A 21,920-nucleotide genomic window follows, 5' to 3' on the forward strand; every position below is an offset into this window, starting at 1 on the left:
CCGTATATCTCTCCACTGTGGCCCAGAACCTAAAACTGAGCCTGACACGTATCATGTGCTCGAAATTATGGGTATGTGGATAGATGGATGAGTGTGTGGGTGGATGGGGGATGGATGGATGGATGGATGGATAAATGGATGGGTGGATGGATGAGTAGATGAATGAGTGGATGAGTGGGTAGGCGAGTGGAAAGATGGGTGGGAGGGAGGGAGAAAGAAAGGAAAGAAGAAAATTATGGTGTAAGTTCTTAAAAAATCTTAACACGTCTTCATCCCACCGAAGGTTATCTCTAGGAGTTTTAATAAGAACTGGGTACTGGCTGTTTTTCCCTCTTAAGCGCTCTTGGAGACGGCTGGGTTTATAAAAAAAGAGACCCTCTCCTTCCCTGTATGCTGGGAGCATGAGGTTTGAAAGCACTGGGTCCTGGGTCAACTTTAGGCAGCTGGCCTGGTGGCAGGGGGAGGGACAGGGTGACCCCAGAGCAGTCCCTTCCACTCCAGAACCCCGACTCTCACGGTGGGGGTAGGAGGAATCACTCACTGGCCACGTAGTTCTCGTCCAGCTGCTTGAAGGAGAAGGTGACATTGTCCAGCTCCGACAGGGTCACCCAGATGTCCTCCAACATGGTCCGTTCCTCTTTCTGCAAGAGCAAGACAGAGTGGAGGCGTCACAGGTGCCACCCCTGCCCCAGGTTTCACTTCAAGATGCTGTGATTCAATTATAGTTGACACACCAGGCTGTGGCGCTACCAGGCATGAGGTCTTGCGTAGGTCTCTCTGGGGCTGGACGTGAGATCGTGTTTGCTCCAGGCCTGTCCTGCACCTCCCAGGTCAGAGCCCATCTCTGCTCTATCATGCTGGGTGGTCCTCTTACCCGGGTCAACCCACCAATCCCACTGAACCATTCCAACGCAGCACCCAGCTCAGAGCCTGCATATCCTGGCAACTGCTGAATTAACACACTGGGTCCCGGTGTCCTCATCAGAGAAGAAGAAAGTGAGGGCTGGGTGCTCAGTTCCAGAAACCAATGAGAGGGTGTCTCCCACCAGGCAGGCACCCGTCTGCAATATCGGCCAGCAGAGGGCGCACCACGGCCACTCTTTCCCAAACCGCCGCAGCTGTGGCTTCCTGTCTGGCCTGGGAAAATGTCTAGGGGGCTCAGGGCTGCAAGGTGTGGGGAGCTCAGGCCTGGGCACACGGGTGGAGGGGCAAACAGCACAGAGCAAGTGCTGCTGCCGGCTGGATTTCTGGGGGGGCATCGGCTCTGGGTACCAGTACCCTGAAATGCGGAGTCATTGGCTCTGCCTCCTCCCGGAGCTGGTAGAGGGACCCACCCTGATTCTGAGCCCTGCGAGTGGATGGACAAGGCACTCAGAGATAAAAGAGGTGTGGAGAAGGCAGGGCAGTCTGGGGGAACCAGGTCTAGGTCAGACTCCCAGGTTCACACAGGTTCCCTGGGCCTCAGTGTTCTCATCCTTAAAAAGTGGGTGGTGAAAGGACCTATCTGGGGGCCACTGCAAGGACTAAACAAGGTGCTATTTGCGTCAACAAAGTTCACCTGGATTACCACAAAAGCCTGCTCACTGGTCTCCCAGTTTCTGCCCTTGCCCCTCTACACTCTTCCCCACCCCGCAGCCTGGGTGATCCTTTAAGTATCAAAGTCAGATCCCGTCCCTCCTCTTCTCAAAACCCTCCCCTGACTGCCACCCACTCAGAGTAACAGCCAAAGTCCTACAACAGCCTGCAAGACCCCGAACGGTCAGACCCCAGTTAATTCTCAGGACTCACCTCCCCCACCTTCCCCAGGCTCACACACTCTATTCCAGCCGCACTGGGTACCTCGTTGTATCTCAAACACTGCGTGCATCCTCCTGCCTCAGGACCTTTGCACCTGCTGTTCTCTCTGCCTGGAGGGCTCCTCCCCAGTGTCCTCATGGCTCACCCCCTCCCCTCCTTCGGTTCTTAGGTCGGATGTCACCTCTCACTGAGGCCCTCAGTGGCCGCCTTATCGAAACTTTCAACTGCCACCGCCCCAGACCTTCCCCTTAGCCCTTAACACTATCAATGAGGGTTTCTCAACTGCAGCACTACTGACGCTTGGGGCCAGATAATTCTCTGCCGGGGGGTGGGGACGGGGGTGAGCATTCTGTGTGTTGAAGGAGGTTTAGCAGCCTCCCTGGCCTCTACACACCAGATGCCAGTAGTACTTCCTCTTCCCTCAGTTGTGACAACCAAAAATGTCTCCAGAGATTGCCAAGTGTACCCTGGGGGCAAAACTGCCCTGGTGAGAACCACTGGTCTGTACCATCCCTGGTCCTTAGTTGTTTATGTCTATCTCCCCCAAATCAGGGTATAAGGTCCCTGAGTAAACGAACTCTCTGTTTTGTCCACTGCTGGGTCCCCAGTGCCTGTAACAGTGACACATAGTAGGTGCTCGATAAACAGCCGCTGAATACATGAACGGGGTGAGCGACAGCCTGAGCAAGACCTCCCCCGCCCCCCACTCACCGCAGCCGGCGAGAGCAGGGACTGGCAGTGCAGGAGGACGCCAGTGGCCGCCACCTGCTCCAGCCACTTGCGGCTGGCGTCCCGGCTGCTCTCCTCGTACTCGCCATTGTTGTTGTAGCGGTAGCTCAGGGCCGCCAGCAGCTGCTCGGAGAAGGTGCACACGGCAGCCACCAGTGCCTGGCAGAAGATGCTGTCCCTCCGCAGCTGCAGCTCCGTGTCTGTGGACAGAGGGGACGGGGCCGCGCTGTGCCATCAGCAGGCCTGTACCCCACAGCCCGGGGCCCGGGACTAGCCTCCTCTCCCCAACATGACCACCCATCCGTGGCCAACTGGCAAACAGAATTCATTCATCTCAGGCACCAAAGGCAACTCCATAAAACTCAACTCTCCAAAAGCCAAGCCAATCCGTGGAAAAACTCAGCCCTCTCAATGACCCATCTGCCTACGTAAAACAACAAAACAACTTGTGATTTTCCAAGGGCTTCCCCCAAACCCTTACCCTCAGCTGTTCATTTATTGGAAATTTCTCAGCATTGATTGAGAGTGATGATGCCAGCTCCAGGTTTTAAGAAATGCAGTTTACCATTTTCTCTATTTTTGAGCAGTATGCCTTCTTCTTCTCATCCCCCCCCCCCACCACTTCCTTGCCCCCTGCTTGTGATGTGATTTACAGAACTGGCCAATTTTGGGGAATCAGTCATTCAGGGTCCTAATATCCTGGAAGGGATATTTTTCTTTTCTTTTGGCTGTGCCACGCAGCTTTCGGGATCTTAGTTCCCTGACCAGGGATCGAACCCGGGCCACAGCAGTGAAAGCACCGAGTCCTAACCACCGGACCACCAGGGAATTCCCTGGAAGGGATTATTTTTGTTTGTTTGTTTTTTGTTTTTATTTTTGCGGTACGCGGGCCTGTCACTGTTGTGGCCTCTCCCGTTGCGGAGCACAGGCTCCGGACGCGCAGGCTCAGTGGCCATGGCTCACAGGCCTAGCCACTCCATGGCATGTGGGATCTTCCCGGACCGGGGCACGAATCCGTGTCCCCTGCATCGGCAGGCGGGCTCTCAACCACTTGCGCCACCAGGGAAGCCCTGGAAGGGATTATTTTTGATGACTGGCTCTAGCCAATGGGTTTTCAGTGACCAATTTTGACCCAGATCCTATTCTAGCTGCCCCTTGGCTGAGAATTTCTGGAAGGAAGGGAGGGACAGAGAACACCTCCAAGATTCCCCTAGGCCCCCGTCAGCCCCTCCTCCACCACACTGTCTTCGGGGTAGGAAGCCCCAGGCTGGGGCTGAGGGCTCTACCGGCAAAGAGCCTCCCTAATTGTCGGTGCTCTATCCTGTGTCCTCGTCAAGATCAGCCCAGGCCTGGGAAGTGGCAAGAGACAGTGCTCCTGGCTCCAGGGCCCTGAGACTTGTCCCCCCAGACACAAGAGGAAGAAGTGAGGTCTGAGTAGTTCTTGGAGGGGCTAGAGGCCATGGTGTTACCTCCCCCTGTGCAGACCCCGACGACCAGGGGAAAGTCAACCTTGGCCGGCGGAAGAGGCCTTCCCCGGGGTGCGGTCATGGGCACTGGCTGCCGGGGGGCCTCTCCCGGATGCACCTGGGTGTGTGCAAATCACAGACAGCTGCCCCTTCGAAGCCCTCACCTGTGCATTTCAGCAAGGCCAGGAGAAGCTGGTTCTTTCCATCTGGAAGGAGAAGGAGATGGGCTGAGAGGGGTTAGCGGAAGAAGCAAGTCGAGCCAGGCCTCCCCACAGCCCACGTGCCTGACCCCTTCTTGCAGCGAAGCTCTGGGCACACAGAGCCGTGCTCAACAAGCTCTGACTGAATGTTGAGCAGATTCCAGAAACCCCAACTGTCAGCTGCACCCCAACTGTCTATACAGAGACTCAAACCAGCTCCTCCAACTAATGGGCCAGAGCCCCCAGCCCACACCTTGTACCTGTGCGTGGGCAGACCCTGACACACGTGTGTACGTACATGTGGGAGCACACTCAGACCACGTACACTCACACGTGTACTCAGGTACTCATTCACATCGTCCTACACAGCCAAGCCCTGCCCACGGGTAGACAAAGCCCAGACCTTCCAGACACAGGCCTAACACCCTGGTCTCTTTCCGTCAAATAAAGGCTCTTGGGCCCAGAAGGGGCTTAAAAGAAAAATCTGAAAGGCCCCTGGATTTGCCCTCTTGGGATACATTCTGTCCTCGGGAGGCACTAAGATGCAGGGCAGGGTGTGGTAATAATACCAGCAAACGCTTACTGAGGACTTACTGTGTGCCAGGCACTGTACTAAGCGCCTTGTTTGTACTGACTCGTTTATCCCTCACAACAACACTATGAACCCATTTTACACATGAAGAGACTGGAGCACAGAGAAGTCAAGGAACTTGCTAAGGTCACACAGCCAATAAGTGGGAGAGCTGGGGTTCGAGCACCGGCCATCTGGCTCTGGAGTCCATGCTCTTCACCAGTCACAGTTTTGGAAGACAGGACAGCTCAGGGCCAACACAGGCTTCCAAGTCAGAGGGTGCTGTTCCTGGGGTCATGACCCTGGGGCCAAGCACCTCCTGCTGTCCTGGTCAGATGTCTCCCTGGCCTGGGATCCTTCTAACCCAGGAGTCCCAGGCTCAAATGCTGCCAAGGGCCAGGCAGGTAACATAAGGTGCATGAAGCAGACCTCAGGCCACAGGCCGTGGTGGGATCCATGTGGACTGGGAGGCGCCCCTCCCCCACCTAAAGAGGGTGGCCACCACTCATCTCCAGCCAAGTGGGGTCTCGGATTATAAATGCTGGCAGCAGGTTCACAGTGTTTAATGCTGCGGCATTAGACATTACCTGGCGGCCCAAGTCTGATCAGGACCCACCCACCCCCCAACTTGTAACCTGGTTAATAAACAAAAGGAACTGAACTACATCCACAATTTTGGAAGCTGAGAAGGAACAAGTTCAGCCTTCTTAGCCTCCTGACTCTGCAAGGAAGCCCCAGGCACCCCAAATCAGCGGTTCCTTGATCAAGTGTGTACTGTCCCAGGGCCTTGCCCAGGGCAGGACACAGCTGAGAAAGGGACACTCTCTCTTCCTGTCCTCTCCCTGGGCCTGGAGAGACATGGGGCACGGAGATGGACCCATTCCTGATCCTTCCACGTTGCACATCAAGAACCAAAGGCCACAAAACCTCCACATCACAGCCTTCCCCGCCCAGCTGACCTTCCACATATCTCTGAATGTTGTCCACCAGGGTCTTGATGGAATTGGGGAGGTTCCAGGGGTCCTCCTGGATGCTGATCTGGATCAAGCTGCGGCCACGAATTGTACACTCCTCTTTCTGTTTGAACTCTGGGGCAGAAAGTGACATGAGGGCAGGAAAGGGACAATTAGATAGCTTTGGAAAATGGTGGCACAAAGGCCTCTGTACCATCACTAGATTCCAAAGCTCAGAATTTTAGGTCAAGGATGCTGGCAGGACTCTAGGGTACTATCTGGTCCATGGAAGGCAAATACATGGTAAGTGTGCTACAAATTCATAGTATCACACTCATGGCAGACATTACTGATCAATCTCAGCACTCCTTCCCACTCGTCTGAGGCCGCGACTCCTCACAGGTACAACAAATCCAATGCAGACATCACAAATCAATCAGGGCACGCTTGTCTCCTAAGCCCGGATGTAGTCACGGACGGATTCTCGGGTACTACCTCCTCACAGCCACAACCAATCGAGCTGGCACGTGAGTTGTAACCTAGCGTAACCTTTTCCCTACACAGAGGAGGAAGTCCAGGCACAGAATGGAAAAGTGACTTGCGTCAAGTCACACAGCAGGGTAGTGACAGAAAAGGGACTTGAACCTGGCCCCAGACAAGCAAACACAGGTCCCTGCTCCTTTGGCCTCTTCCCTGCTACAAAGTCCCAGGTTTCTGAGATATGTGCGGTTTTGTTTCCTCTGAGTTTGACATTTCTTCTTCCTAAGGTCCATCCCAGGGAGAGATGATCCTGAGACAGCAGGAGGGAGAGCTGAGCTAGGGCACCCCAACTTCTCACCACTTCCGACCCTCCCTTAGGAGCAACTGCCTGTTTCTTTTCCTATCTCCTGAACTCTACTGGAAGCTCCTTGAGGTCAGAGGCAGTGTCACTTTCATCTAATGGGCCCCAGGGCCCAGCACAAGGCCTGACACAAGCTGGTTCTTGGAAATTATTTACTGGATGTATGAATGCATGGATGCATGGAGTAGACAGATGGGTGGACGAGTGGGTAGGTGGATGGGTGGATGGATGGATGGATGGATGGATGGATGGATGGATGGATGGATGGATAGATGAATGGATGGATGGATGATGGATGGATGGATGGATGGATGGACAGATGGGTGGAGAGATTAAATAGGTGGGCGGATGGGTAAATGGGAGGAGAAGTAAATAGAGGGACATAAAAGTCAATCTTTTTCTCTCAATCATTTCAAGAAGAAGGTCTCAGTTTGGTGCTGGTAAGTCCTTAACACTTCTTTAACTCACTAATCCCCCTCAGGAATAAATAAGGAACAAAGAGTTCTGGGCAGGCAACAGTGCCTAACTGCAGTACAATGACATTTTCTGTTGCTGTTTCCATTGGATTTATCATTATTTTATGACATTTTATACTGGTTTTCCATTTACGGGGAGTTAAATAAGGTCCTTTCAAAATTGAATTTTTTAAAGGGAGACAGTTTGATCTATCAATAATATGGGCAGCAAATGAATATGGTTTAAAAAATGTAAAGATGTTGGCAGATTCTATGAATATGTCTAAAATGATGAAGGGGCTGTGGGTGGGGTGTGTGAGGTTTGGCAAATCGTGCTCCAGTCCTTCCCCTCATGTTATAAACAGGCAGATGGAGGCCCAGAAAGGCTCAGGGACCAGCCCAGCGGTCCACACACTTTTTCTGTAAAGAGTCAGATAGGAACTGATTTAGGCTTTGCAGGGCATACAGTCTCTGTCACATATTCTTTCTTTCGTTCCGTTTTAACAATCCATTATAAATGAAAAGTCATTCTGAGCTCACAGTCTGTACAAAAACAGGCCATGGGCTGGATCTGGCCCACGGGCTGATCCTGCTGACTGCCCCTGGACTGACCCACGGCCATTCAACAGGTGAGGGGCAAAGCTGAGAACGTGGCCCAGGTGGCCTGACGCCTGTCCAGCACACGTCACTCATTGCAGCCCGTCTCCCCGACGGATGCTGGATGTCATCCCTCGCCCTGCCTGGGGACTCTTCTCTGCTTACCTTGTAAGCTGTGGTCCATGGGGAAATGCCTGGTCTCTTCAAAAGCTCTGCTCATGACTGGCCCCTTGAGGAGTGCATGGATGGAGTCCACCTGGGTGGCGGGAGGCTCTGGGTTAATTTGGCCCACAGGGCCCTCCAAGTTGCAGGGACCCATTACTCATAGCCCCTGCCCCGGCTCCTGGCTTATGGGTTCTTACCAGGGGTGATGGGAAGAACTCAAGGTAAGGGCCGGAGTTGGGACAAAGGTCCTACCTGGTTAAAGAGGTGCTCCAGGCAGCCATGAAGCTTGTCCTGCTTGTCTGACGGGATCCTCATGTCACAGGGCAGCTCGTCCCCTTGCAGAAGGAAGAAACCACAGCCATCAACTACTCCTGCCCCATCTCACCCCTTCCCAGCCTCTTTCTCAAGAAAGCAATGTAGCTACAGAGCTCCAAAACCCACAGTGGACTTGGAGTCTGATAGACCCAGGTCCTGGCTGTGTGACACTGCACAAATCACTTGACCTCTCTGCACCTCGGTTTCTTCATCTGCAAAATGGGCAACAGGAACTAAAACATTACACAATTGTAAGTCAATGTTATTAGTTTTTACTCTGCAGACGAGGAGACAGAAAGTCAGATATAAGGAACCGGATCCCAGTCTCCTGATTCATCCCCCAGTCATTTCATTTAAATCAGCTGCCACATGTGAGCGCCTTCCTAAAACCTCCCCAGGGATAGTTTTTGCAGCTGAATATCTTATGTGATGAGATATTTACCTAAAGTTCAGAAATATCTCTGACTTTACGTGAGCTTCTTTTTCTTCTGCTAAACTGAAGTATAGTTAAAATTAAATGTTTATGCACAGATACTGCCTCTGGAAGGACACGTAGGGCAGTAGTGACAGCGGGAGCTTGGGAACCGGGAGGCCGGGTAACAGGGGTGGGAGGGAGGTTTGCCACTACCCACCCTCTCATGCCTTTTGAATTATGAACCATGTGGATGTCTGTCTTATTCACAAAATAAAATTTTTAAAGGCTGAAATCAATAAAACTAAAATAAAAACAAATTTCAGTCTTTCAGTAAAAATTCCAAGTAACATAGAATCTAATTTATAAAATCTTATTTATGTCTGTCTGTCCCTCCAGCCGTCCACCCACATTTCTCCACATCTGTGCAGAAATACATGTTCACCAGCAATCCCCAAATATAATCAATAGTCATTTCTGGGGGAGAGGTTGAGATTCTGACTTATTTCCACGTACTTCTTTTGAACTTTCCTGTGTCATTTGAATTTTTGGTTTGAGCATGTGTCACTCACGGAAACCATCAGGTCGCCCTATTTTAGTAACGTTGGAGCCCTCACCACAACATGTAACTGCATCGTGTATGTTTTTATTTGTCCCGTGTCCGTGGCGCTCACGGAGAACGTGAGGGCCGGGATCTTTGTCTTTTCATTCACTGCCGTGGTCCCAGCACAGAACTGGTGCGCGATAAATGTTTGCTAAAGGACTGAAGGAAAACCACTACCACACCATGCAAAGCAATAGAAGACAATATAACATGGAGTGAAGCATAACAAAATAAAAATAAACAAAACAGAATCGCGCTGGGGGACCCCTCTCCTGGAGCACGAGCCTCTGCACTCACCAGACCCCATCTCGTCGCTGCCCAGGTAGGAGCTGTTACTTCTCACGCTGGTGTAAGACAGGACGGAGTCCCGATTACTGTTACACTCACTGCAAAGCAGCAGAGACGAAGGCATGAGTCACCCTCCCACTCACAGCCTCTGGTCCCAGCACCCGGAACCCACTTTCTGGAGTGTAGACAAAACCCTTGGGTGGACGATTGGCCCAGAGAAGGCACCGTGGGCCAACCGCCAGAGCCATAGACGGGCAGGGTTGTCCTGGTGCGTCTTCTAGGTCTGACGCTGGGGAAACATTTCCAGGCCTCAGTACAGAAGTGGTAGGTGGATAATGAATCACTTTCGTTTGGGTGTAACTCCTGTCACTGTCTCCGTGGGACAGCCTTGCCCCTGGACACACCTGCATTCGCCACACTTGGCCACGTGGTTCCATATTTTGTCTCCCCAGCCTGGCTAGAAACCTCCTAAGAACAAGGACTGTGTTTGCTTGGCTTGTAACCCAGGAAGTCAGAAGGCATGGGGAATTAAAAAGCACAACCCTGAAGTTCTTTCCTTCACCTTTCTGACAATTAAAGGAAAAATCGGAGGACCCAAAAATGTCAGAATGGAAACCCAGAGAGGTGGAGAGATCTTGGTCTGTGGACAAGAGGCTCCAGGAACACACGGTACCCAGTCAGCCAGACCATTTCGTAATACAGACACCAAGAAACACCGACCAATCTGGTCCCTTGAAGACTGAAAGGATATAAAAGCTGGAAGGATGGGGACCAAAGCCTTTCTTGCCAAATTCTATCAGTTCTGTATTTTGCCCACGAACAACTGAAGTGCCCCTCCAAGACTCTGCTTTAACCAGAATGGTCAGATGTTATGTAACCTTTCACTGGAGGCTGTGGTGCTTGTTTATTTGTGGTAAGGAATTCCATTCACTCACTCTATGGTTTATTACAGGAAATTGGGGTTTCAGTCTATTTAACCCACTAACTCAAACTTCCCTGATCTTGTTACTAATTAACTTAACCAGGAGAAAACAATTCAGATCCTGAGTCAGCAGGGGAAAACACGGTCTTGCTCCCCGGATCAAGTAAAAATAGTGTTTGTCGCAGAGACCAGAGGCCTTAACGTTGATTTCAAAACACACTGCAGATCTTGACTTTTCCTTGGACCACATTCCATCAACGTGTGCGGAGTGGAACCAAGGCAGAAAGGATGGGTGGTGTCCACCAGGGGACGGGGAGCCGAAGGGGGCATCTGGGGTGTGCTGTGGGGCGCGGCCTAACCCCCCAGGACCACATGGCTAGGCGACAGCGCCCCGTCCCACTGCTTCCTGGGAAATGTCCTCTGATTCTGACTTTCCCACAGCGGAGGCCTCAACTGTGCCACTGGCCATTCACAGCAAATCCCACGAGAGCCCCGCTTGCCCCCACCTGTAGGAGTCCCGGTAGCTCATGGTGTCATGGCCCGAGTCCTCTTGATCGTCCTCTGACACCTTGAAGCACACTTTCTTGCTGCCCCCGTGGTCGGTCCTATCCATCTCGGTCTCTTCGCTGACCAGCTGGGGGGATGAGGCCTCCTCGGCCAAGGGCGGATCGCAGGACCCACCCGAGGTGGGCTCCGTGATGGTGGACAGCAGCCTGCAGGAGCAAAGACTTTGAACTTAAAGGCAGAGGCCCGTGGCTCCACTTGCCTCCATGGAGGCCCCAGACAAGGCCCTGACCTCAGGCCTCACCTTTTTTCTTTTTTTTTCTTTTTTTTTTTGTGGTATGCGGGCCTCTCACTGTTGTGGCCTCTCCTGTTGTGGAGCACAGGCTCTGGACGCGCAGGTTCAGCGGCCACGACTCATGGGCCCAGCCGCTCCGCGGCACGTGGGATCTTCCCGGACCGAGGCACGAACCCGTGTCCCCTGCATCGGCAGGCGGACTCTCAACCACTGCGCCACCAGGGAAGCTCAGGCCTCACCTTTGATCCTAAGCAGAGGGAACCATCAAATGCTCTGTGTCCCTTCCCTGAAAATCCCACCAGCAGGGCTTCCCTGGTGTTGCAGTGGTTAAGAATCCGCCTGCCAATGCAGGGGACGTGGGTTCGATCCCTGGCCCGGGAAAATCCCACATACCGTGAAGCAACTAAGCCCGTGCGCCACAACTACTGAGCCTGCGCTCTAGAGCCCGCGAGCCACAACCACTGAGCCCTTATGACACGACTACTGAAGCCTGCGTGCCTAGAGCCCGTGCTCTCTAACAAGAGAAGCCACCGCAATGAGAAGCCTGCGCACCACAACGAAGAGTAGCCCCCGCTGCCCACAACTAGAGAAAGCCCGTGCAGCAACGAAGACCCAACACAGCCATAAATAAATAAATAAATAAATAAATAAATAAATAAATAAATAAATAAATAAAATCCCACCAGCAACTTTGCAGATGTGAATACATTGTCCCTCCTGTAGGGGGCGTGACATATGGATACTCTTTATTTCACAGCCGAGCTACACACAGGCTCCAGAGAAAAGAAGGCAACTGGGAAACGTGGTCTATAAGGGCCATATGGTCTCAATTACAACTATACACTCAACTCTGCTGCTGTCCTGTGACAGCACCATAAACAACATGTAAAGAAATGGGCACGTGTTCCAATAAACCTCTATTTTTTTTTTAAAAAAGCAGTGGGCTGGCTTTGGCCCATAGGCCCTAGTGTGTCAATCCCTGGCATAGAGTATAATTGTTAAGACTATAGGTTTTTAAGACAGACAGACCCCAGGTTCAAATCCCAATGCTACCAATTCCTAGTTCAGAGACCTAAAGCTAATTATTAAACCTCTCTGAGACTCAGTTTCCTCATCTGGAGTAATATCACTATCTATGTCCTAAGCTGCTGTAAAGATTAAGGGAGTTAAAATATGTAAAGTGCTTAGAAGAGTGTCTGGTGCCTTGTAAGTGATCAGTAAACCCTGGCTGATATAATCCTACTACATCTCAATGAGGTCAGTATTATGATTAGCCCCATTTTAACAGGTGAGACCATCAAGGCTCAGAGAGGTTAAGTGACTTGCCTAGGGTCACACAGCTAATAAGTGGCAGGGCCAGGATCAAACCCAGGCCTCCTGCCTCCAGACCCTACATTATTTTTCCTATTCTCATTGACAATTTCTATCATACACAAAAGGAGAGGGACCAGTATGATGGACCCCAGGTAACCAGCTGCCAGCTTCAACAGTGGCAACTCAGGATCCACTTTTCTTTCCTCCATCTTTCCTGTTGCCTTTTCTTTTTCTGGAGTGTTTAAAACAAACCTAAGATATCATATAATTTCCCCTATAAACACTTCCATATGTGTCTCTAGCACATAAGGATTTATTTTTAAAGCAACGGTTCTCAACTGAGGGTGCTTTCTGTCCCCCACTCTCCCACTCCAGGAAACGGTTAGCAATTTAGCAAGTTCCCTCAGGCGCAAACATTAAGCAACGTCCAGAGACATTTTTAGTTGTCACAACTGAAGCAGGGCAGGGAGGGGTGGGCTAGCTACTGGCATCCAAGGAATAGAGGCCAGGAAGGCCACTAAGTATTCCACAACAAAGAATTATCGGGCCCAAAATGTCAACCGTACTGAGGCTGAGAAACACTGTTGTAAACATAACCAGTCACTGTTACCACACCTAACTAAATCGATCATTCCATAATACCATCTAGTTCCCAGACCACGGGATCCCTGATGCTCCCCAAAGTGTCTTCTCACAGATGGTATGTTAGAAACAGAACCCGAACCAGGTCCAGACACTGTATTCGTTTGATGTGTCTCTCAAGTCTCTTCCCTAACAGTTCCTCCTCCCCGGCCTCCCTGTACCTGCTTCCCCTCCAATCATTTATTTGTTAAAGAAACTGGGTCATTTGTCATCTAGAATCACCCACCCTCTGAATTTAGCCAACTGCGTCCCTGAGGTGGCATTTCATCCTCCCTTAAAACCCAGTCCTCCAGCTGAGCAGTGAGACCTAGAACTTTGATCAGAGAATGGTGCGACTTGTGCTGCAAGAACGCTTTGTAGGTGATGCGGTGCGTGTGTCCTGCTGCTTCGCACCAAAAGGGACATCACGTCTAGCCGTCTCTCTTTCTGCAACATTAAAATGATAAAGTTCCCCCCAAACCTCTCAACAAATAGTTTTAGCCTCTACTGATGATGCTGCCTACATCCATCCTTTCATTAGATCAGTGGTTCTCAATCAGGGGTGATTTTGCCCCCCAGAGGGCATTTGACAATGTCTGAAGACAGTTGTGATTGTCACAACTGGGGAAGGGGGTGCTACTGGCATCTAGTGGGTAGAAGGCAGGGATACCGCTAATAGCCTATAATGCACAGGACAGCTCCCAACTCCGAAGAATGATCCTACCCAAAATGTTGATGCCGCTGATGTTGAGAAATCCTGACCCTGACACTCGGGCCATTCTCTCCTGGGCCCAGGGCTCACCTGTTGATCTGGGTAACATATTGCTTCATCTCCTTCAGGGCCACATCCAGTCTGGTAAAGAGCTGCAGGTAGGCATCCTGGATCTCACGGTCCTCCTGCTTGAGTAGGAAGCTCAAACCCCGGTGCTCCTGGCCCAGGGTTCCATTGGCTGACCCAAAGCTGCTGTCGTTGGGACCCTGGCTTTGGGGGTCCCCATCCGCAGCAGGTAGGCACTTCCAGGATGGGGCAGCCATGGTGGTGATGCAGTGTTGGGTGTAGGACATGGGGTTCAGGTGACCTACAGTGGAGGGAGGGAGAGTTTACTTGGAAACAGCCCCCAGACACCCACAAGCCCCTTAGACAGAGGTATACAAATTCATTTTAAGGATCCCAATGGATGAGAAATATTTCTCTTTTAAATATTCTTTTAATACATTGAATTACTTCAGTAAGAAAGTTTCGGTTTGGTGCTAATATACTTTTAACTACTGTGATCTTTTTCCTGCCTGGAATGTAGACATGATGGCTGGTCCTCCAGCAGCCATTCTATATACCATGAGGCATCCTTCAGGATAAAAGCAACATCTAGAGATGGTGGCACAGAAAGATAGAAGGAGCCTGGATCCCTGATGACCGTGGAGCTATCAATCCAGCTCTGGACTGCTGGCCTTCAGACATACTTCTGTTTAAGCATCTGTAGTGTGAGATCTGGACACAGTTTTTGACAGACACACACAGTTACCTTGCTCTGGGTCAAGGCCGATGAGGGAGGGTTTGCGACCAAAGCGGATGCTGAAGGACCTGCCAACCGAGGGAGTAGTCTTGGGGTAGGACACTTCCATGAGGTTGACGTGGCAATTGGTGGGGCAAAAGTCCAGGCCACACAGCAGATGGGGTTCCAGGGGTGCTTGTTTGAAGGGCGGGCTGACCCTGCTCTTTAGCTGAGCTGCAAACTGAGAAAGGTGGGGGACGTGGAGTCGTGATACAGGGGTCTGGAAATCCTGGCCCACCACCAGTACCCACTTTATCCTGGCCTAGGTCAGACAATCCAAAATTGGACAAAATGTCAATAGCTCCAAATGGAAAAGTAAATTCCCCTGCAGTGCCTTTTACTGGACCCAGATTTCAGGGAAGGCCTGGAGAAATGCGAGGCCTCCAAGTACCTACCCACGTTCATTTCTCCATTTTACCTGAGCTGTCCTTGAGGAACATCTCTCCCTGACCCACAGTCCGTGAGGTTCAGGTAAGGCTACCTCCACATCCTTGCAGAGACTGGTACAGGCCTAGGCAAGGGACCCAAGCCAAGTCAACAAAAGCTCTCTTCGAGTTCCTTTTCTACTGGGGTTGCTAAGGCTAGGGCCATTGGGGGCCATGTTGTCACCACATGAAAAGGAACTGCCTAAGAGCAAAGCCAAGACAGAAAAATAAAGTCAAGAGAAAGAGAGAGGCCCTGTTCTTGTAATAGTATGATGTTTGAGTGCCTGGATACAACCATGCCTGAAGCTCACCTCTGGACGCTTCAGTAATATAAACCAATAAATTCTCCTGTTTGTTTAAGCTAAATTGGGCTGGGTTTTGACTTTTACAACCAAAATACCCCAAGTTGAGACCCTGTAGGGTGCAGGCACCTCCTGGTACAAGGCGATCCTCTGGCCGATGCTCTCCAGCTTGGTGTCACAGATGTTGCGGAACTCATAGTGGGACATGGTCCTTATGTTGTTGCTCAGGGCCATAAGCCGCCCACAGTTCTGCACAAAGACACTGTCATCGGTGGCAAAGGCCTCAAGGATCTGCAGAAATATTAACAGCTACTGAGCACTCGCTGTGCACCTGGGAGGGTCTTAATGGGTTTATCTGGGGTGACTACTATATGCCTCATAATACGTGTGTGAGGTCAGCTCTATTACTGGCCCATTTAGCAGATGAGTAAACTGAGGCTAAGAGATAACAAGTCAGTCTCCTAAGCCCCACAGCTACCGAGTGGAGGGGGAGGAACTAGGTTGCAGGGCTCCAGGCTAACTCTGAGGACATGGGAATCAGGCTGCCCCACCCCCCAGGGCAGGGCAGCACCCAGCAAGACCTTGGCAGTGAGGCCGAAGCAGCCACGGGGCTCCACGATCTTCTCCAGCACGTGACACTTGATGCCCGCTGTGCTCACGTACTCGTACACCACGCCATGCTCCAGGTGCACGTTGTCCACCGTCAGGCTGACCACAGGGCTGTCCTCGTGCAGGCTCAGCTGGGGACCCAGGGACAGCAGGGGGAAGGCTGGAAGCCAGAGGGACAGGCAGCCCTGAGGAGGGGGCACCACCCCACACCAAGCCAGCCTCCTGACCCAGCACCGCAGATGGCTTGTGTTGGACGGATGGGGGGACTAAAGTGCTGCAGCTCTGTTCATTTTTGCCAGCCCGCTATCGTTCACCTCTTGTTCCAGAAGATTGTCCTTCTCGGAATCTACCCTTGAGCCCCTTTCTCAGTCTTTGTGGCTCAGAAAAGGGCTCCCCCCAACCACACCCTCCCCCAGAGGCAAAGGCCTGGCCAATCAGCATGTTTGATTTCCTCTGTTCATAGTGATTGGTTCAGGAGTGAGCACGTGACCCAAGCTGAGTCAATGAGAGTAAAGTCTGGCACTTCTGTTGCATCTGCAAAGAGAAGGAGACATTCTCTTTTTCAACTGAATCCCAAGTCACTAGAGCCTCCAGGTGGGAAAAACAGCATGTAAGAGGGAAACCAACACAGAGGGAGCAGAGCTGAGAACTGGATAAAAAGCAAGAGCCTCCTCACTATATAAAGTGCTGGTCTGAGCCAGACTGAAGCTTGCTGACCCTACTCAGACATCTTAGTTTGCTGAGCCGATGTTTTCATGTACCTCAGTTTCAGTCCTGATTAATATGGGCCCAGAGAGGCTGTGACTCCTCAGAGCCACACAGCTAGGCAGTGATGGATCTAAGGAGAAAGTAGACACCTTCTTGGCGCGAACTGCTTTCCTCCCCACCAGCTCCAAAGAGGACCTCTCAACACACACCCCGTCACTCCTTCTCCCCTCACCCTCACACTGTGTCACCATTGTCAGGTTTTTTGTTCTGTTGTTCACTGTCTGGCTCCCCTCACATCCGTGTCCTGAGGGCATGGACCCTGTCTGCCTTGCTCACGCGTGTCTCCCAGCTCCTAGAACAGAACCTGGCACATAGTAGGTGCTTCTACTTGTTGAACAGAAGAGTAGAAACCGCCAACTCCTCTCAGCGTGGTTTACGGTCATCATCAGGGGTCGCCCACGTGTTGAGGAAGGAGGCCCACAGCCCATTCCTCTCAGAGGGGCACAAACTGAGCTCACACCTGCCAGCTGGCCTCTCCCCCCTCCCCATCAGCCTGTCCCCTTTAGGACCCCTCTGCCAGGCTGTGGGTGTTTCAGCAGTGCAGGATAGCTTCCCAGCCAACCCCACAAACCCTGGTTCTTTTCTGACCCCAAAGTCACCAGCCAGGAGCCCAGAGCTGTTGGACACAGAGGCACCCAAGCCCCTGGTCTACCCATGGCATCTGCCCCCACCCCCAGCCCAGCAGAAGTACGGGGCAGAGTCCAGAGAAGCAACCGGAGAGGAGGGGCTATTATTCAAACTACAAGTATTCACTCAGCGCCTACGATGCGCCAGGCACAGTTCAAGGCTCGGAGCATCCAGCAAGGAATAAAACAAACAAAATCCCTGCCCTCGGGGAGCTTACGCTAGTGGGGAAAACAGAGAAAAGCAATAAATAACTGTATGATATATGTCAAGCAATGCACATGGTGAAGAAAAATAAAACAGGATAAGGAGACACTGAGGGACAGAAAGGGCTTATTTAATTACAGCACTCAAGGTGGCCTCTCTGAGGAGGTGACATTTGAGCAGAGAGCTGAGTGAGGTGAGGAGCATGGGTAAGAAGTACTCAGGGGAAGAGCGTTCCAGGCGGAGGGAACCGCAAGTGCAAAGGCCCTGGGGCAGGAGTCCATTTGGTATTTAAGAACAAGAGGCTGGAGTGGATGGAGCAGTGAGGGCAAGTGGGAAAGTGATGAGAGGTGAGGCTGGGAAGCAAGGCTGGGCCTGGAAGACCATGACAAGGACTTGGTCTTTGCCCTGCATAGGGTGGAAGCCACTGGAAGGTTCTGTTCTATTTTTTGAGACTAGCCTACAGGAGGAGAGGTAAGGCAGGGCAGGGAGAAGAGTGAGCAGGCCGTTACAATAGTCCTGGTGAGAAATGATGGTGGCTCGGACCAGGCAGCGATGGAGGTGGTGATTCTGGTTGCAAGGGGAAGGTACAGGCAATGAGCCTGGATGCTGGAAGCAAGGTGGCAGGATACAGGAGAAAGAACAGTCAAGGAGAACTCTGAGTTTGGGGACTGAGAATCTGGAAGGATGGAGAGGGGACCCTGAGGGGAGGAACAAGCTTCAGAGGAAGTTCAGGAGTTCAATTTTGGCCATGATGCCTGTTAGACATCCGGGGATGTCAGGTAGAATGACAGGTCTGGGGGTCCAGGGCTGAGGCTGGGCAGAGAGAAAAACATGGGAGCCCGTGGTGGACAGAATAACAGCCCCTGGGGCTTCCCTGGTGGCGCAGTGGTTAAGAATCTGCCTGCCAATGCAGGGGACATGGGTTTGAGCCCTGGTCCAGGAGGATCCCACATGCTGTGGAGCAACTAAGTCCGTGTACCACAACTACTGAGCCTGCACTCTAGAGTCCACGAGCCACAACTACTGAAGCCCGCATGCCTAGAGCCCATGCTCCGCAACAAGAGAAGCCACCGCAATGAGAAGCCCGCGCACTGCGACAAAGAGTAGCCCCCACTCGCCGCAAATAGAGAAAGCCCGCGCGCAGCAATGAAGACCCAACGCAGCCAAAAATAAAATAAATAAATTTATAAAACAAAACACTGCAACAAAATATTAAAAGAAAAAGAATAACAACCCCTAAAAAAATACCCACATCCCATCCCTGGGCCCTGTGCGTAGGCTATGTTACCCGGCAAGGAAGAATTGGGGTTGCAGCTGGAAATAGAGTTGCTAATCAGCTGACTTTACAGTAAGATTATTCCAGATGATCCAGGTGAACCCAGTGTAATCACAAGGGTTCTTAAATGGGGAAGATGGAGTCACGAGAGTTAGAATTAGGGAGGTGGCAGTGTGAGAAGGACGCAGGCCAACACTGCTGGCTCTGAAGATGGAGGAAGGGGGCCACGAGCCAAGCTTCTAGAACCTGAAACAGGCAAGTGAATGGATTCTCCCATAGAGCCACAGAAAGGAAGCAGCCCTGCTGACACCCTGACTATAGCCTGGTGAGTCTCACTTCGGACTCCTGACCTCCAGAACTGTAACATAACAAATGTGTGTTGTTTGTTTGGTTTTTTTTTGCGGTATGCGGGCCTCTCACTGTTGTGGCCTCTCCCGCTGCAGAGTACAGGCTCCGGACGTGCAGGCTCAGCGGCCATGGCTCACGGGCCCAGCCGCTCCGCGGCATGTGGGATCTTCCCGGACCGGGGCAGGAACCCGCGTCCCCTGCATCGGCAGGCGGACCCTCAACCACTGCGCCACCAGGGAAGCCCCAGTGTGTGCTGTTTTACACCACCAGGTTTGCGGTACTTTGTTACAGCAGCAGTCAGAGACTAACACAGAACCCATGGCGTCGAGATGGACTGGATGGGATCGGGAGGACTGTGCACACAGAGGAGGACCCAGTCCCTACTGGCACCTCCGTCACACGGCCCACCTGTCCTGTTACCTGAGTTGGACTGGTCTTCCTCTCGGGCCCCCTCGCCACTAGGGTCCTCGCTGGGGGCCTCCCAGGCCTCCTGGGCATCCTCGTGGGTGTGGTAGACCCACTGGTACAGGCCCTGTGCAGGGAGCAGAGTAAGAGGGGCGGCCACGACGCCAGGAGCCCAGGGAGGAAGGGAAGGGGCCAAGGTGCACCCTGTCCCCTAATTCCGAAGCTCAGGCTTTTAGCCTGTCGGCAACACCACCTTCAGAGAGCATTCCCAGACTTCACTCTGGAACCTTCCTGAGGGACCTGCAGTCACATTCAGCCCTCACTGTCTATAGTCTATGCTCCACACAGAAGCCAGGGAAGGAGGAGCCTTAGGAAATGTAAGTCAGCTCCATGGGAGCAGAAACCTTGTCTCTCCCGTGGCCCCAGGGCCTCGAAACATGCCAGGCACACAGCAGGTGCTCAATAAACACTTATTAAATGAACCAATGAATTAGGATCACCCTCCACAGAACTCTGGGCCCCAACCCAAGTATAACATCAATTTTTTACCACTGACGTGATTATTTGCCCAACGTGCCCATGTGGTAAGAAAAGAGGGTCTTATCACACCCGTTTCACAGCTATGAAAACCAAGGCCATGAGGTTTAGGAAGCAGAGAGGTCCTAGAGCCCAAGCCCAGCTCAGCCCTGCCAGGTAGGCAGTCCCACCCCACCCCACCCCACCCAAAATGCTGTGGCGCCTTCAGGCTTTTCCCCAGAGAAGGGAACGTGGTCCTCAGCCCCTACGCCAATGAGCAGGGCTTCCCCATCCCCTTAGCTGCCGGGGGGCTCACCAGGGCCTCTTCTCGGTGGCTCCGGAAAGCCTGGAAGTGCTCCAGGACCTCTGGGGCTCCATCGTTCATCACGTTGTTGCCATTGACCTTCAGAATGCACTGGCCGGCACAGAGGCCTGCGGCCACGGCCTCAGAGCCTAAGGGGGACAAGAGTGCTCGAGGCTGGATGCCAGGCGAAGAGAGCCTGGGGCAGTGCCAGGCAAGGGCAAGTAACCAGATGAACCTGTCACCCACCACCCCAACTCCCCCAAACGCCACCTCCATCCCCCGCACCCTGCAGCCACTCTCCACCCCATGCCAGTGGGCAGGACAGGGACTGGCATTACCATTTTGCAGAAGAAGAGACTGAGGTTCAGAGAGCCCGAGGTCACGCAGCAAGGGAGAATGGACTTGAATCCAGAAACGTTTCACTCTAGAGCTTCATCTCCTTTAAAGTCCCACTACAACCCATGATACTGGGGCCGGGATCAGCCTCGTTTTGCAGACAGGGAGACAGAGGCTCGGAGAGGCAAAGTGACTCTCTCAAGGTCACGTGCCTAGGATAAGGCAGGTTTCGAACCCAGGTCTACCAGACTCTAAGGGCATGTTTTCTCAGCTATACCACAATTCCCAAACTGCAGGGCTTGGACCCCAGGGTTTTGTGTGGTTAATACGAAGGGTCTAGAAATGCAAGTGAATGTCAAGCTTTGTACACAGGAAAAAAATCAGGCCTGCGTGGTGTGATGGGGACAAGTACAGGCCTGGACCCCAGGAGCCCGGGTTCAAATTCTGGCTCTGTCATTGACCAACTGTGGGACCTCAGGCAAGTTCCATAACCTCTCTGTGCCTTGGCTGCCTCGTCTGTAAAATGAAGACACTAATAATATCTACTCATAGGGTTCTTGAGAGATTCGGTGAGTTGAAACATGTTAAACATTTAGCCCCGTACCTGGCTCTTAGTAAGGACTCAAGAAATGTCAGCTGTCTTACTATTTTTGCCTAGTTTGCCTATAAACACCTATTCTGCTCTAAGGCAGGGTTTCTCACCTCAACACTACTGACATTCTGGGCTGCATAATTCTCTGCTGTGGGGAGCTGTCCTGGGCACTGGAGGATGTCCAGCGCCATCCCTGGTCTCTACCCATGAGATGCCAGTAGCACCCGCACCCCAAGTTATAACAACCAAAGATGTCTCCAGACATTGTCAGATGTCTCTGGAGAGTGAAACTGCCCCCAGTTGAGAACCACTGCTTTAGGGATAAATAAAATTAAAACCTACTTGAAGATATTAACAAATTCTCCGTAGCTTTCTATCGTGACATGCATTTTCCATCAATACATATTAAAAGTACAACTATGACCACAAGAGTGGGCAATGAACGTTTAAACTTTAAAAACGGGGCCCTCAGATGCAAAGAGGGCTGGGAATCCCGTATCTCAGGTCAATCTGGTTTCATCTCCTGGACAGAGTAACCTCTTCAACAGCACACAAGGAGAAGGCAATAAGAAATCAGAGGTCTCAAACTGCTGGCCTATGGCCTGG

At 52.0% G+C, this 21,920-nt stretch overlaps 1 protein-coding gene across 1 annotated transcript in view; it reads right to left on the minus strand.

Annotated features, from left to right (window-relative positions):
- Positions 1-21,920, minus strand: part of PREX1 (phosphatidylinositol-3,4,5-trisphosphate dependent Rac exchange factor 1) — a 197,231-nt gene that overhangs the window by 9,119 nt on the left and 166,192 nt on the right. The window contains exons 20-33 of the mRNA XM_082858089.1: positions 20,399-20,535; positions 19,582-19,693; positions 15,911-16,098; positions 15,459-15,620; positions 14,573-14,783; positions 13,852-14,128; positions 10,822-11,028; positions 9,403-9,491; positions 8,027-8,109; positions 7,775-7,865; positions 5,723-5,851; positions 4,157-4,198; positions 2,509-2,726; positions 542-641 (exon numbers count right to left, since the gene is read on the minus strand). Coding sequence (XP_082714215.1) covers positions 542-641; positions 2,509-2,726; positions 4,157-4,198; positions 5,723-5,851; positions 7,775-7,865; positions 8,027-8,109; positions 9,403-9,491; positions 10,822-11,028; positions 13,852-14,128; positions 14,573-14,783; positions 15,459-15,620; positions 15,911-16,098; positions 19,582-19,693; positions 20,399-20,535 — 2,046 coding nt within the window. The remainder of the gene's footprint in view (positions 1-541; positions 642-2,508; positions 2,727-4,156; positions 4,199-5,722; positions 5,852-7,774; positions 7,866-8,026; positions 8,110-9,402; positions 9,492-10,821; positions 11,029-13,851; positions 14,129-14,572; positions 14,784-15,458; positions 15,621-15,910; positions 16,099-19,581; positions 19,694-20,398; positions 20,536-21,920) is intronic.

The sequence above is a fragment of the Leucopleurus acutus genome, assembly GCF_964270905.1.
Source record: "Leucopleurus acutus genome assembly, chromosome: 16".
Classification (NCBI taxonomy): Eukaryota; Metazoa; Chordata; class Mammalia; order Artiodactyla; family Delphinidae; genus Leucopleurus; species Leucopleurus acutus.